At 37.7% G+C, this 14,028-nt stretch overlaps 1 protein-coding gene across 7 annotated transcripts; it reads right to left on the bottom strand.

Moving 5' to 3' along the window:
* Window positions 1–3: 3 nt before the first annotated feature.
* On the bottom strand, window positions 4–14,011 carry LOC120462661 (NLR family CARD domain-containing protein 3). 7 transcript variants are annotated; one of them, XM_039651284.2, is made up of 16 exons: window positions 13,926–14,011; window positions 13,613–13,678; window positions 13,098–13,245; window positions 12,790–12,900; window positions 11,650–11,757; window positions 9,025–9,129; window positions 8,861–8,924; window positions 7,460–7,664; window positions 5,570–7,370; window positions 5,304–5,477; window positions 5,054–5,221; window positions 3,970–4,143; window positions 2,640–2,798; window positions 2,244–2,417; window positions 519–689; window positions 4–379 (listed from the first exon to the last, which is right to left on the bottom strand). In XM_039651284.2, exons 3-16 carry the CDS (start codon window positions 13,205–13,207, stop codon window positions 220–222), a joined length of 3,684 nt encoding a protein of 1,227 aa, XP_039507218.2. In that variant the 5' UTR covers window positions 13,208–13,245; window positions 13,613–13,678; window positions 13,926–14,011; the 3' UTR covers window positions 4–219. The 7 variants fall into 7 exon arrangements, with proteins under 7 accessions (XP_039507218.2, XP_039507219.2, XP_039507220.2 ...); XM_039651285.2 differs by having other exon boundaries at window positions 13,613–13,675; window positions 13,926–14,001; XM_039651286.2 differs by lacking the exon at window positions 13,926–14,011 and adding an exon at window positions 13,844–13,910.
* Window positions 14,012–14,028: the final 17 nt, after the last annotated feature.

Here is a 14,028-nt window from a genome sequence, read left to right as displayed (position 1 = left end):
TTGCTGAGACAACAAACTGCAGCATATTTGTACTGTATTATGTCTTCTAATTCAATGTAATTCTCATTCCATTCTTGTTACATTTTATTCCATTTCATGAACACTTTTTCTGTTTTCATGTATTTATCCCCCCCACCACCACCCGTTACATTAATATCTATAGTGTGCATAGGATACTGAAAATCCTAAACTTTCTGTGCAACTCCACTTGCATCGACACTAGAATAAAAGATTGATGTTTGATATAGAAGTCAGAAACTGCTCCATCTCCTGGCTGATGTTGTTTCTGCTGAGGTCCAGTTCAACAGATACGGACTGGCAACTGAGAACTGATGCCAGGTATTGACAGCTGCTGTCACCGAGAGCACAGCTGGATAACCTAAACACAAAAACATATGGAAACACAGTCATGACGTCATTCTAAAATCAGTATTTGATCTATTTAAATTGGTTTATGTTTTAATGTTATATTACTGTTAAGAAATGAGCATATTTTGTAAATGGTTATTTGAGCTTACTTTAAAACCTTCAATGCACAACTGCCTTCCTGCAGTCCGAGACAGAGCAACCGAACGCCTTCATCTTCAAGACTGTTGTTGCTCATGTCCAACTCTTTCAGGCTGAAGTTTTGGCTTAGACCTTTAGCCACTAGCCCACACATATCTGGAGTGAGTTTACAAGAATCCAGGCTACAGCGATAAAGAAACAGAACAATTTTAATCTTAAAAAAAGTTATTTTCTTTTAATAATTGATATCCTTGATGCAAACATCTCTCCAAATAATTTACTCAATTATACAGTATATCTTAATGGGCAGGTTGTTCCATAATCTTAAAATCAGCCTTCGAGACGCACACTGGGAATTGTTAAAAGGACCTTATTTGATGGATCTTAGCATTAAACTTGAATTGTAAGGATTAATAATCTCAACCAGTGGTGGAGGAAGTGCTGAATCGCAGTACTTAAGTAAAAGTACAAATAACCAGATAAATATTTACTTCAGTAAAAGTAGAAGTAACACAATGGCAACCATACTTAAGTAAAAAAGTACCTGATTTTAAATGTACTTTAAGTATTAAAAGTAAAAGTACTTGCATGACAATTGATTCTCTTAATGACTATTTTCTAATGATTAATAAAACATTTAATTCAACCTAATACTCCTATAATGATGTTCAACAATGATGGTTGTCACCATTTCTGAAACAAGCTTGCAATTAGGCAATATAAGCCATGCTTATCCTTACTATATAACTATGTTTGGCAGTAAACGCGATTAATTTATGGTGTAATTCTGAACCTCTTGGCTTGCCATAATCCTAACCCAAAACACATTTTCGCGTATAAATCGCATGATAAACGCACTGCGTGCGAGACGCATTTAGTTGACGTATCTATGGCAACCAAACGTCACTGGTGAGACAAACGTGCAACGAACGGACGGTCAGATTACGTTTTGGCAGGGGAAAAACTGATCAGAAAATGTAATGAAAATGTAACAGAAGTTGTAGAAATGTAGTGGAGTAGAAAGTATAATAATTGCTGCAAAATATAACGAAGTAAAAGTAAAAAGTTTGCACTATTTATTCTACTTAAGTAAAGTAAAGATACGTACAAAATACTTAAACTATAAAGTATTTGTACTTCGTTACATTCCACCACTGATCTCAACTAAATATTCTGGACCCATTCATTCAACAATGGCGCAACGCTGTTAGTCTACTTAGCATTCATTAGCACCAATGCCGAGACATTTGTACTAGTTGGACGTGCAACATTACCATGACAGGTCCCAATTACAATAATCTAAACGAGAAAGGATAAAACCACGAATGATTCTTTCCAAATCACTAGCTGAGAGAATCGAATTTATTTGGCTATTGCCCTTAGATGATAACAAAAAAAGCAGCTCCAAACCACAGTTTTTATCTGTCTATCGAACTTTAGAGGTATAAAACTTGACTCCCAAGTTCTTTACTTGACCCTGCAGGTAACTAACCCATGGGAAGTTATCATCTACAGTCTTGTTACAAACTATACGGCCAAAAATTTATGTATGTGTTCCTTTCATTCAACTGGACAAGATTATCATCCATCCATGTTTTACTTCCTCCAGACACCTGAGGAGTATTGCACTCAAGTCCCTACTACTCATACTCAAAGGCAAGTAAAGTTGAGTGTTGTATAGGCAAGTAAAGGGACTGTAATATAGATGGCAGGTCCATGTTTTGGCCAATACTGACCACATCTTTTCAAGAGCACAGTCCTTTTCTCCAAGGACTGTAAAAAGCTGCATTATTCCAGAGCCTCCAGGGAAATTTTTGCTCAAATCCAGCTCTTTCAGGCTGAAGGGGTTTGATCTCAGAGCTGAAGCCAGAGATGAGAAACCCTTATCGGTCAGTCTGCAACATGACAGCCTGGAGAATAGGACAAAACGTTTTCAAGCCATCTAGTTATAGAGTATAATGCTATTATAGTCAATAAATATCACATGTAAAGCCTAGCAGTTGATTAGTCAATTATTATGAGTAAAAGATAATTTATATATATTTTTTACACGATTAATATCTTTTCGTAAAAAAAAAAGAGTCACATACGATAATAGAGCTGATCAAGTGCTGTGAAAAATGAAGCATAACCTTAATTTCTGAAGTTTACAGGATGGAATCTTCAGTGAGTTCGCGAGTTTCTTCATCCCAGAATCCTGCACGTCATTGTCAGAAAGATCTAGAGCTGTGAGACGAGAGTGCTCCATACCGAGTTCACAACTTTTAAATGTAAAATTGCATCTCTCTAATCTGAAAAAAAAGAGAAAAGAAAATGGCCCAAAAATACAGCAATTATGTAGCTAAGCATGGCCGCAGACATCTTCTAATTTGAACAAGATCTAAAATTTAGAATCCAAATTTAAAATGTACTGGTACCTTCAGGACATAATGTGTCACACATGAACTATATTTTAAAAATATGTGAGTAGCTCTTGACCAGTTGTGTCAAATTTGGGGAGGATTTGATGAATTCAATAGGACAATATAAAAAATATGATTTCAAGGATCCAACCCAAAAGCATTCCATAGATACACCCTCACTGCCCGTTCGGCATCCTCACTTGCGAACTGGTTGTATGACATGAATGAACAATGACATATCAAAAACTTTTGAGCCACTCTCTCAGTGACTACATAATGCAATTTTTGGGGGATGAATAGGATTTGAAAAGATATGGGCATAATTTGTATCAACTGAATCCGGTATGACCCAAGGTATCAAATTACAAAACCTTATAGTTATTATAGACGAATCCGGCGAAACTACCGGAAGTAAGCGGGGCGCCATTACTGAGCTGTTGCTGGGTAGCGTTGCGCCATTGCCTCCTATTGTTTTAGTTGCAACTTGCGTCCACTGGAATAAACAGCCCGCGATTTACGACTGTCACTAACGTTACAACGTTAGCCTTTGTATAATGTCGAGTGGGTAAACAGTTTCCGTTATAAATTGTTTCAATGGTGGCAGTAAAATTTCAATTTTGAAGAGAAAACATTGTGAATACCCCGGGTCGACTGCCCCTGTCTGGTGCCGTACGGTTTACACAGATTTCCTGGGCGAGTACAAGACGCGGACATTCACGTATAATAACAATTATTTAATGACAAAAAGTAAAAAATACAATAAATATGTGATATAGTGATCAGCAAAATCTCCTCTCTTGCTATTTTTTCTATTCAATTAAAATGCTATGGTCATCATGATATGGTCAATCAAGTGTTTACATGTCCAATTGATAGGATTAGAAATGGAATGAACCACCCCTTTCAATCCTATCGAAATTTCATTCGATCGAGCTTAATCGGATCGATTAAGGTGTTTACACGAAGGCTTTTCAGTCCGACTGAGATGAGATGAGATGTGAGATGTGTCCGACACAAATAAAAGACCAATCTTACAGAGATAATATCATAACACACCTACCTCAACTCTTCGAGGTTACAGTTTGGGTTTGCAAGTAAACCAGAAAACAGCCCAACTCCCAAGTCCCAAAGTTTGTTATCACTCAGATCCAGTTTCTTAAGTTGGCATGGTTTTGAACTCAGAGCAGATGTGAGGAAAGCACAGGCCTCCTTTGTGATCCCACATCTTGTAAGTCTGCAAGTGACATTGAATATCTCTTGAAAGATGCAAACATTAGTCAGGGGTCATCAACTCTTTCATCAACTTGTTCTTGTGGATTTTAGCAATTTGGGAAGCCAGATAGCTACAGGGGTTGGACAATGAAACTGAAACACTGGCCAATGTTGGAGGTTTCACATCTATATGCCTGGCGGCCAATCTTCAGAGTGAAGCACGGGTGGATCAGTGATGGTTTGAGCTCCAATGTCATGACAATCCTGATTGTATTTGATGGACACGACACTGCCGAGGACTACCAAACCCCTTCTGGAGGATCATGAGCACCTGATGCTCAAACCGTGCACCAACACACACAGCAAGACTTGTGACAGAAGGGTTTGATGAAGATGAAAGTGACGTTGAACATCTCCCATGGTCTGCACAGTCACCAGATCTGAATATTATTGAGGTGTTTTGGAGGAGCGAGTCCACCAGCATCATATAGTGACCTGGACACTGTTCTGGAAGAGGAACGGCTCATAATCCCTCTGGTCACTGTGAAGGACTTCTATCTGTCAATTGGTGCTGTATTTGGATGCAAAATGAGGCCCTCACCATTCTAACAAATTATTGTGTTGTAAAACCAGGTGTTTCAGTTTCATCGTCCAACCCCTGTATGTGCTGCTCTGTGCCATTTTACCACTGGGTTGTAGTAATTCTGCATCTTTTAGTGCACAACCAATTGGTCTGCACTGCATGGTTTGGTTGGAAAGAGCAAATTCGTAATATTTTCCAACCCATTCAAAGACAAGTTTACTTCACGAAAGGAATAACGGAAAGAGTGAATTTGACTAAAGGATTTCGATCCCTGAACTAAGTTGTTAACGGCCATATCAATATCCATTAAAATGTCACTGAAAAAAATAATAATAAATAAAAAAAAAACCTGAGAGTCTCCAGCCCACAGTCAGGCAATAAACCCACAAGCCAGGTTGCGGCCTCATTTCCAATGTTATTGTAGCTCAGGTCCAGCTCCTTAAGATGTGATGGGTTTGACTTAAGAGCAGAAACAAGGGCTGAACAGGCGTCTCTTCTGAGTCCACAAAACTCCAATCTAGAAAAATAAAATACAGGTTAGAGGGACAGCCATATACCAATTGTATTGATTTTTCATACTCTTAATAGAATAGAGGTACTTTAGTGTCTCTAGTTTGCAATGTGGACTCTTCAGCCCAGAGCAGAGACTTTTCACCCCTCTGTCTTCAATGTCATTGAAACTCAGGTCCAGTTCTCTCAGAACATTGGGATTGGACTCAAGGACAGAAGCCAGAGCCGGACAGCTTTTCTTCGTCAGTTTACACGAGGACAATCTAAGAATTATGAAATACATTTCTAAAAAACGTGTTCAATACTGAACCTTTATTTAGATGATCTTTCAAGTGAGAAAGTTGATGACACTTACATGGCAGTCCGGCTGACTTTGACAACGGGATGAAGCTTGAAAAGACAATCGTCTGATTTGAAGAATTTCCTCAAGTCAAAAATCTCCAGTCCCTCGTCACTGGTGAGCAGCACAAAGACCAGAGCCGACCACTGCGCATTTGAAAGTACCTCCATTGAAAGTCTTCCAGAGTGAAGGAAGGTTTGGATTTCCTTGACAAGAGAATGGTCGTTCAGTTCATTGAGGCAGTGGAATAGATTGATGGACCTCTCTGAGCTAAGACCTGTCCCAAGCTTATCCTTTATGTACTTGACTGTGTCCTCACTGCTGTGTGCAATGTGTCCAATTTGTACTGAAAGGTGTTTAAACAAGGTCTCATTGCGCTCCTGTGAAAGGCCGAGGAGGAAGCGGAGGAAAAGGTCAAAGTGCCCATTCCTCGACTCTAAAGCCTGATTTACAGCACTCTTGTGTAGGTCAAACAGAGATGAATCCATGCAGAGCTTTCCGAAGTCTGTGTCTTGAATTGGTATATTGAATTCATCCCTGCTGGGCTTTTGAGTTGTAAACCATTGAAGGTGAACAAACAAAGCTGCAAGATACTCTTGGAAACTCAGATGCACAAAACAATAGACTTTCCTTTGGTACAAGCCAAACTCCTCTCTGAAGATCTGCGTGCACAGTCCTGAGTATAGTGATGCATCCTTGACATCAATGCCACACGCTGTCAGGTCTTCTTCATAGAAGATCACAAAACCTTTCCTCAATTGCTGGAAGGCCAGTTTTCCAAGTGAGAGAATGTTGTCTCTAGTCAAGTGTGGGTCCGAGTGATGTAGTTCCCTGTACTTGTCCTGCATCTGTAAGGTCTGGAAAATCAGGAAGTGGGTGTACATTTCAGTTAGAGACTTGGGGATGTGGCAACTCTCTTTGTCACCCAACATTCTCTCTAGAACAGTGGCTGAAATCCAGCAGAACACTGGGATGTGACACATAATGTACAGACTTCTTGAGGATTTGATGTGTGTGAGGATTTGGTTGGCCAGACTCTGATCAGGTACTCTTTTCATGAAATACTCCACCTTCTGAGGGTCATTGAACCCTCGTACTTCCGTGATCTGGTCGACACACTCGGGAGGGATCTGACTGGTTGCTGCCGGTCGAGAGGTGATCCAGATGAGAGCAGAAGGAAGCAGATTCCCCTTGATGAGGTTGGTCAGCAGCACGTCCACCGAGGCTGATTCAGTTACATCAGAGCACCTTGTGTTGTCCCTAAAATCAAGAGGTAGTCGACACTCATCCAAACCATCAAAGATGAATATGACTTTGTATTTCTCAAAGTTTGAAAGTTTGAATCCCTCAATTTCTCTGAAGAACAAATGAACAAGTTTCTCCAAAGTGTACTCCTCTTTGCCGATCAAATTAAGCTCCCGAAAAAGCAATGGGAACACAAAATGAACATCCTGATTGGCTTTTCCTTCCGCCCAGTCCAGGACAAACTTCTGCACAGAGACCGTTTTCCCGATTCCAGCAACTCCTTTAGTCAGCACAGTTCTGAGGGGTTTGTTTTGCCCAGGTAGGACTTTAAAGATGTCATTACATTTGATCTGTGATTCCTGTGTCTCTGGTTTCCAGGATGTTGTCTCAATCTGTCTCACCTCATGCTCATTGTTGACCTCTCCACTCCCTCCTTCTGTGATGTAGAGCTCTGTGTAGATCCTCTCGAGTAGGGATGGATTTCCTTGCTTGGCAATACCTTCAAATACACATTGGCTCCTGTTCTTCAAACTGGACTTAAGCTTTTGCTGACATGCATCAATTTGATGAACTAAATACAATAAAGGAAGATAACAATCAAATTGTTACTTTGTCTTTATTTAATGGATAACTATGTCCTATTCTTACACACATACTAACATTGAAGCAGCTTGTCAAAGAGGCTTTGCTCCTTCATACACTTCAATATGTGCAAAGTGATTTTGACTGCAGCTTCTTTGGCTTCGAGACCATCTTCTTCTCCTTCTGGTTGACTCTCTGTACACTCTGTGAGATCAGAGTCCAAAACGCTGTTGATTTTTCTGAGCTCCTTCTTTACAAAAGTGATCACATTGCGTTGAAGTTGCTAAGACAAATGCAAAGAAACAAAAAAATATATATTCAGACAATATTTTATTCAATAATACCCTGCTGAAAAAAACAATAGAAACCATTACAGAAATTGTAATGGTTTCCACTACAAAACCATTACAAACCATCAGCCGTTAACCAGTAAAACCATTACAAAATGGTGTCCATTACGTAGTGTGTTTTGGGCCATATTCTATTAGGATGTATTGGTTTGTATAGGTTTCCATTACACATTTGTATTGGTAATGATATATTTAATGGTTTCCTTTAGAGTTTGTATTGGTTCTGATTTGTAATGGTTTCCATTACAAAGATGTATTGGTCATGATTTGAACATATTTAATGGTTTCCATTACAAATTTGTATTGGTCATGATTTGAACATATTTAATGGTTTCCATTACAAATTTGTATTGGTCATGATTTGAACACATTTAATGGTTTCCATTACAAATTTGTATTGGTCATGATTTGAACATATTTAATGGTTTCCATTACAAATTTGTATTGGTCATGATTTGAACACATTTAATGGTTTCCATTACAAATTTGTATTGGTCATGATTTGAACATATTTAATGGTTTCCATTACAAATTTGTATTGGTCATGATTTGAATATATTTAATGGTTAGGACAACCTATGTGTGTGGGTCAGGTTTTGACCTGATCACTCCTGACAAGAGCTGTTAAACCTGAAATCACATGGGACCAATGTTTTGACCAATGGCTATGATCAGTTTTTAAAAACTGTATCTAGCCTATTAATCATGCGTAGCCTACATTAAATCATTATTATCAAACCAAAGGAAACACTAAATTTATTGGAGTCCTAATGGTTCATAATGGTGTCCAGTAGATACCAACATGTAACCTATAATTTTCAAAGGTGTTCTATTGGTCCTTAATGGTATCCAATAGAAAACATAGAAGAAAGCAAATTACCAAGAGAGAATTACTAGGACCATCACAGTTTCAATTAAAACCAATACAGAGAAAAAGACAAAACATGCCACCAATTGAAGAAAGCAAATTACCAATAGAGACCTACTAGGACCATTACAGTTTCCATTAAAACCAATACATTTCCCTTTATAACCATTAAAACCATTAGGAATTCTGTAATGGTTTCTATTGTTTTTTTCAGCAGGGTTTTTGAATGTGAATGATGTAAAACCAGAAAAAAAGGCTAACCCTCAAAATAGCAGCCATTTGTGTCTTTCGGGATGACTGAGTGTGCAATTCTACTGGCTGCTCTCTGAGAACAAAACAATGTATTAAACTTAAAAGAAATATGCAAATGTATGATTAAATATGTATGAGGGTAAAACAAAGAATACAAACAAGACCAGACATACAAGACAGAATCAGCCATATGGAGATTAGTTGGTGGATCCATTGACCTGTTACTCTGGACGGACACATGGGTGTTGGCGGACGAACCAAGCCAGTCTTCTGGGAGACTTTGACAGAACAGAACACAGTGATTTAATGGATGAAAAACCTTATTCATAAAGTAAAGAGAAGAACGTGATCATACATGCATGTTGTGAAGGGAGCTCAAATGATCACAGTGCAAACAACACATGGGTTTAAATGAACATGAATGCTTATAAAATGTACATCTTGAAAGACCGAAAGTCTTTTTGTTTAAAAGCATCTTGCAAATTCTTATTTTTCTCTTTATTGCAATTATTACATGTTCTCCTGATCTGTGTTTCTTGGTTTTGATACATGGACTTTTATTTTGAAGTCTATTTCCTGTTCCCCTTCTTCCAGTGTTTAACTTACTGCATTTAGTTCCTGTTTGCGTTTAATTTCCGTAGCTGCCTTTTTTTGTTTCCATAGGGTGAATTCCAAACTGCATTTTTGCACCCTTGAAGGGCATTTTGGGAAGGGGACGCCATTTGTAGTGCCGTTCCAAATGAAAGTGAACAACTGAATGCCTTCACAAAGGGCCCTTCCACAAGTTTGTGAGAAAAGATAATGTGCTATGGTCACTACAAGGAAGTAATTTAATCGCTTATGGTCATGTGACTCGAGTTTCAAGTCCGGTTCATTTTAAATCTAGATATGTTGGGAGAGTTTGAGTTAACATATAAACACAATAATTCACAGAATAAGTTTGTTGTGATTTCAGATCATGCATTTCATATTAAAGGGGTGATGAACTGAGAAATCAAATTTTCCTTGAGCTTTTGACATCTAAGAGGTCATCATATTATAAGAATATCCTGTAAGTTTCAGAACTGAAAACGTCCTTGTTAGTCCAATAAAAGCTTTTATTGACACCAGCCTCTGAAAACGTCTCGTTTTTCAAAGTGGGGAACTATGACGTCATAGAGGATAAAACACCACCCCCGCAGAAGAAGATCAACACGGACGGTTTAGCCCCGCCCACCAATTCGTGCATTACACATATAGCTAAATAACATAGATGCCTAACTCGTGATGACAAACCGGATCGAGCTACCGAGCAATAAATATGCACTGACGCGTGAAACTCATTATAATATGCAAAACTGTTATCCACTCACAGCAGTGGGCGTTTACTTCCAAGTCTTCAGTGCGAGACACCCATAAAAACCCAGCGTTTTTGAACTAGGCTCAAAACTAGCGTAGAAAATAGCCTATTACTTATTAATTTTAGTTGAAAAAATAATGTAAAAACCAAGCGAACGTCACAAGTTGACCTCAGACAACAATATAAAAAAAATAAAAAGCCAGCCATGACCCCTTTAAGTTTTAAAAAGTTTTATTTGTAAAAATAAATAAATAAATGTTTAATGCTTTAAGTGTTTAATTCCTAACGTATTATTTAAGAGCAGATCGGTTACACACACACACACGTAAAGCACATTTTTAAAACTCCATTATAAATGTACATTTCATATTAAAAGCAATAATACGATCTTTCTGTTATCACTGCCTAGCTTTGTAGTGGTCACATTCGAGGTTAATCTAATGAGGAAATGATGTGGTCTTTTATTAATTGCTCCCTTTGCCATGTGCGTTCCAAACGGCTTAATTTTGGCTACGTTCACACTGTCAGTCCAAATCCAATTATTTATGATTGTGATTTATTCGATTGGAATCTGATCTAAAATGATTGACTGTCCTCACTGTATCGTCACAGTTCAGATCCAATTTGGGTGTCCCATGTTGATCTTGAGGCTGGTATGAGCGGCTTTATTCTGTTCTGTCAAGTCCGTTATATTTTCTGCTCGTCCGGCACTTTGCAACAACACAAACTGGTTTCTGCCACGACTTTTCAGCATATTGCCTATAACATTTACGTTTTACATGTGTGAGAAAGTCATATAAACCATGAAAAATCCAATCATAGGGATCAGACTGAAACACATTTCATGTGATTTTAAGCTGTTCACACTTAAATCTGATCGGATTTCACATTTCCGATTGGCATTTGCCCATAGTTACTCTCATTAGTTGCCATAGTGATTAATTGCTCACACCTGCCCCTTGTTTCCCGGTATATTTTTACCCCTGTGTTTCAGTAGTCTGTTGTTGGTAGTTGTCTTTGAATTCTTGTACCTTTGAATTTTATTCCTGTTACTGGTTTGGATTATCTTTAATTTCTTTTGTTTGTGTTTTTGAATAAACTTTTGTGCAATTGGATCCTCGCCTCTACTTTTTCCTGTAACAGTAACATACATTTATTATGTAAATATTACTCAGAGACAAACAATAGAAAAAAAAACTGAATTTGCAAGATGTAGATCTAAAAATCAAGTTACTTTTAGAAAATATTATACTTCATATAAACTGGATATTCAAAATTTTCACCTACAACTAAATAAATGAGCATCGACAATGGTGCTTTTGAATAACTATCTATATTTTCAGCTCCTAAACTAAACTAGGAAAGCAACATTTTGAATGTTGGCTCATGATGAGAAAGCCGTCAGCCAAATCAGCAAGGCATGGCACCACTATAGCCTCACTGAGTAAATGTGCTTTACCATGGATCTTCCTGCTGGAATTTAATTGGAGGATCCATTGACGCATCACTCTTCATGGAAACACAGCTGAGCACTGGAGATACAACTCTCTTCTGATGAACCTCAACACTAGAAAAACAACAAGAACTGGTTTGGATTATCTTTAATTTCTTTTGTTTGTGTTTTTGTATAAACTTTTGTGCAATTGGATCCTCACCTCTACTCTTTCCTGTGCACAGTAACAGTAATATACATTTATTATGTAAACTTTACTTAGTGACAAAAAATAGAAAAAAATCTGCAATTTGAATCTGAAATCTGAAAATTTGCAACAACTTTTACAAAATATTACACTTCATATGAACTGGATATTCAAAATTTTCACCTACAACTAAAAATGAGCATCGACAATGGTTGAATAACCAACCATCTATATTTTCAGCTCCTAAACTAAACTAGAAAAGCAACATTTTGAATGTTGGCTCATGATGAGAAAGCTGTCAGTCAAATCAAGGCCCGCCCCTTCTCTTCCGGCTCATGGGACCTTATTTCGGAAAAAATATGTATGGTAGTCAATGGCGAGAGACAACTTATGTTTTTATTCCGTCTGAACTGTGCCCTGAATTACACGTATGATGTTTGTCAATTTAAAAGATAATTCTGAAAGTCAAAAACGTCGTAGTTTGTCATAAAACAGAAGAGTAACGTCAATTTTTACGTGAAAATCGCTCAATGAACTACATCTCCCAGAAGCGAAACAACGAGTGAGATCCGCTGCTCGTGTGTGTGCAGTCTGGTACAAAACACTCAGGTATGACGGCGTAACGTTACGATTATAACCTAAGACTATAGAAACAATGACAGACAATATAGCCTCAGTAAAGTTAGCTTCATTCATTGAGAGAAAATGTGCGCCTTTGGGGTTTGTAGTCTTTATAATTACGTATTTTCACAGTCTTATACCTCAACGGTTTTACTTCAAACTGCGACTTTCTTGACTTTAAAATGTATCTTTTAAATTGACATACATCATATGTGTAATTAAGAGCACAATTCAAACTAGATCAAAATATTTGTTGACTACCATAAGGTCCCATGGTGGTCGACCGGAAGGGGAGGGACTTAGGCTCACTATAGCCTCACTGAGTAAATGTGCTTTACCATGGATCTTCCAGCTGGAATTTAATTGGAGGATCCATTGACGCATCACTCTTCATGGAAACACAGCTGAGCACTGGAGATGCAACTCTCTTCTGCTGATGAACCTCAACACTAGAAAAACAACAGGAACTAAATAAGGCTCATTTTAATAACTGTTCTAATCAAAATACTTTAGTATAAAACAATCAAATTGACACATTATATTAAAGACATGCTTAGAAGATGAACAATATATATATATATATATATTTTCTTTCTAGTTGAAAATGCAGTAGACTAATGATCAAAAAAAGAAAAAGTAGGCCAACCTTTCGGATTCTTTGGCCGTGTGAGGTTCAGTAGGAGAGAAGCTGGCGTCATCTTTGTCCTCATGGCTGCTTGTTGTGACATTATCTTTGATTTCACTAGACTCACTCATGGTGCCGTCTTTCAGCCCACCTTACTCTGTCCTAAAGTCTACAGCGACACAAGACACCCAAAGTGCTTTCTGTCAGTTGAACATCATTTGCACACTTCACCTTAAATTTGCTTGCCTGAACTACCATGTTCGAGTTTATGAATGTGGACATGTAAAATGGCTTCTATGCAGTAAAGTAGCCAACATAATAATAATAATACTAATAAAAATTACATTAGAACTTCCTAATCATGTTTAGTGTATGATGACTTGTTTAATTCACATGCTGGAATAAATGTTTTATTGTTTTTCAAATTATGAGAGACAGATAGAGAGAAGGCGATACACATTTTTTTCCCTTCTTCTTTCCTTTTAAATTCGAAGGAAACTGAATTTCACAAGGCATTTTTAAAGAAGTAAATAAACCTGAGTTTGATCGTCGTCATGGTCATCTTGGTTCTTATACACTCATCTTGGGGCATTCAACATCTTCTGAAACACAACACGGGTATTTTTACAGAATTCCACATGACCAATTTGAATGGCCTTTACGCAACACAATTTCACACAACCTTTCGACGAATGAATAGGTCTAACATTGTCCCGTCATATTTTTACTCTTTTTAAGAGGGGAAAAGCTTAATGTAAAATTGTTACCTTCGCCATCGGGATATCTGTTATCTTATTTTACAGTTTTAACTAATTCTGAGGGGATGTACAACTGCGCAAGTGTATTTACCTTGTTTTTGTTAGTGCGTTGGAGGAACTGTGGAGTTTCGTTTTCTGTTCTCATTCAGGATTGAACGACATTATTAAATGACTGGAGCCAGACACCTTAACTG

Source organism: Pimephales promelas, chromosome 20, assembly GCF_988280905.1.
Source record: "Pimephales promelas chromosome 20, fPimPro1.hap1.1, whole genome shotgun sequence".
NCBI lineage: Eukaryota > Metazoa > Chordata > Actinopteri > Cypriniformes > Leuciscidae > Pimephales > Pimephales promelas.
Note: the sequence above shows the minus strand (reverse complement) of the source record. Positions and strands in the feature narration are given on the sequence as shown.

Bases quoted from the DNA above. Each gene is read 5' to 3' on its own strand.
- LOC120462661 (XM_039651284.2), bottom strand. From the start codon at position 13,207: ATGAGTGAGTCTAGTGAAATCAAAGATAATGTCACAACAAGCAGCCAT. The intron at 12,901-13,097 runs GTTGGCCTACTT...TTGTTTTTCTAG, and splicing joins ACGGCCAAAGAATCCGAAAG to TGTTGAGGTTCATCAGCAGA. The intron at 690-2,243 runs GTCAGTATTGGC...TTATCGCTGTAG, and splicing joins TGTGCTCTTGAAAAGATGTG to CCTGGATTCTTGTAAACTCA.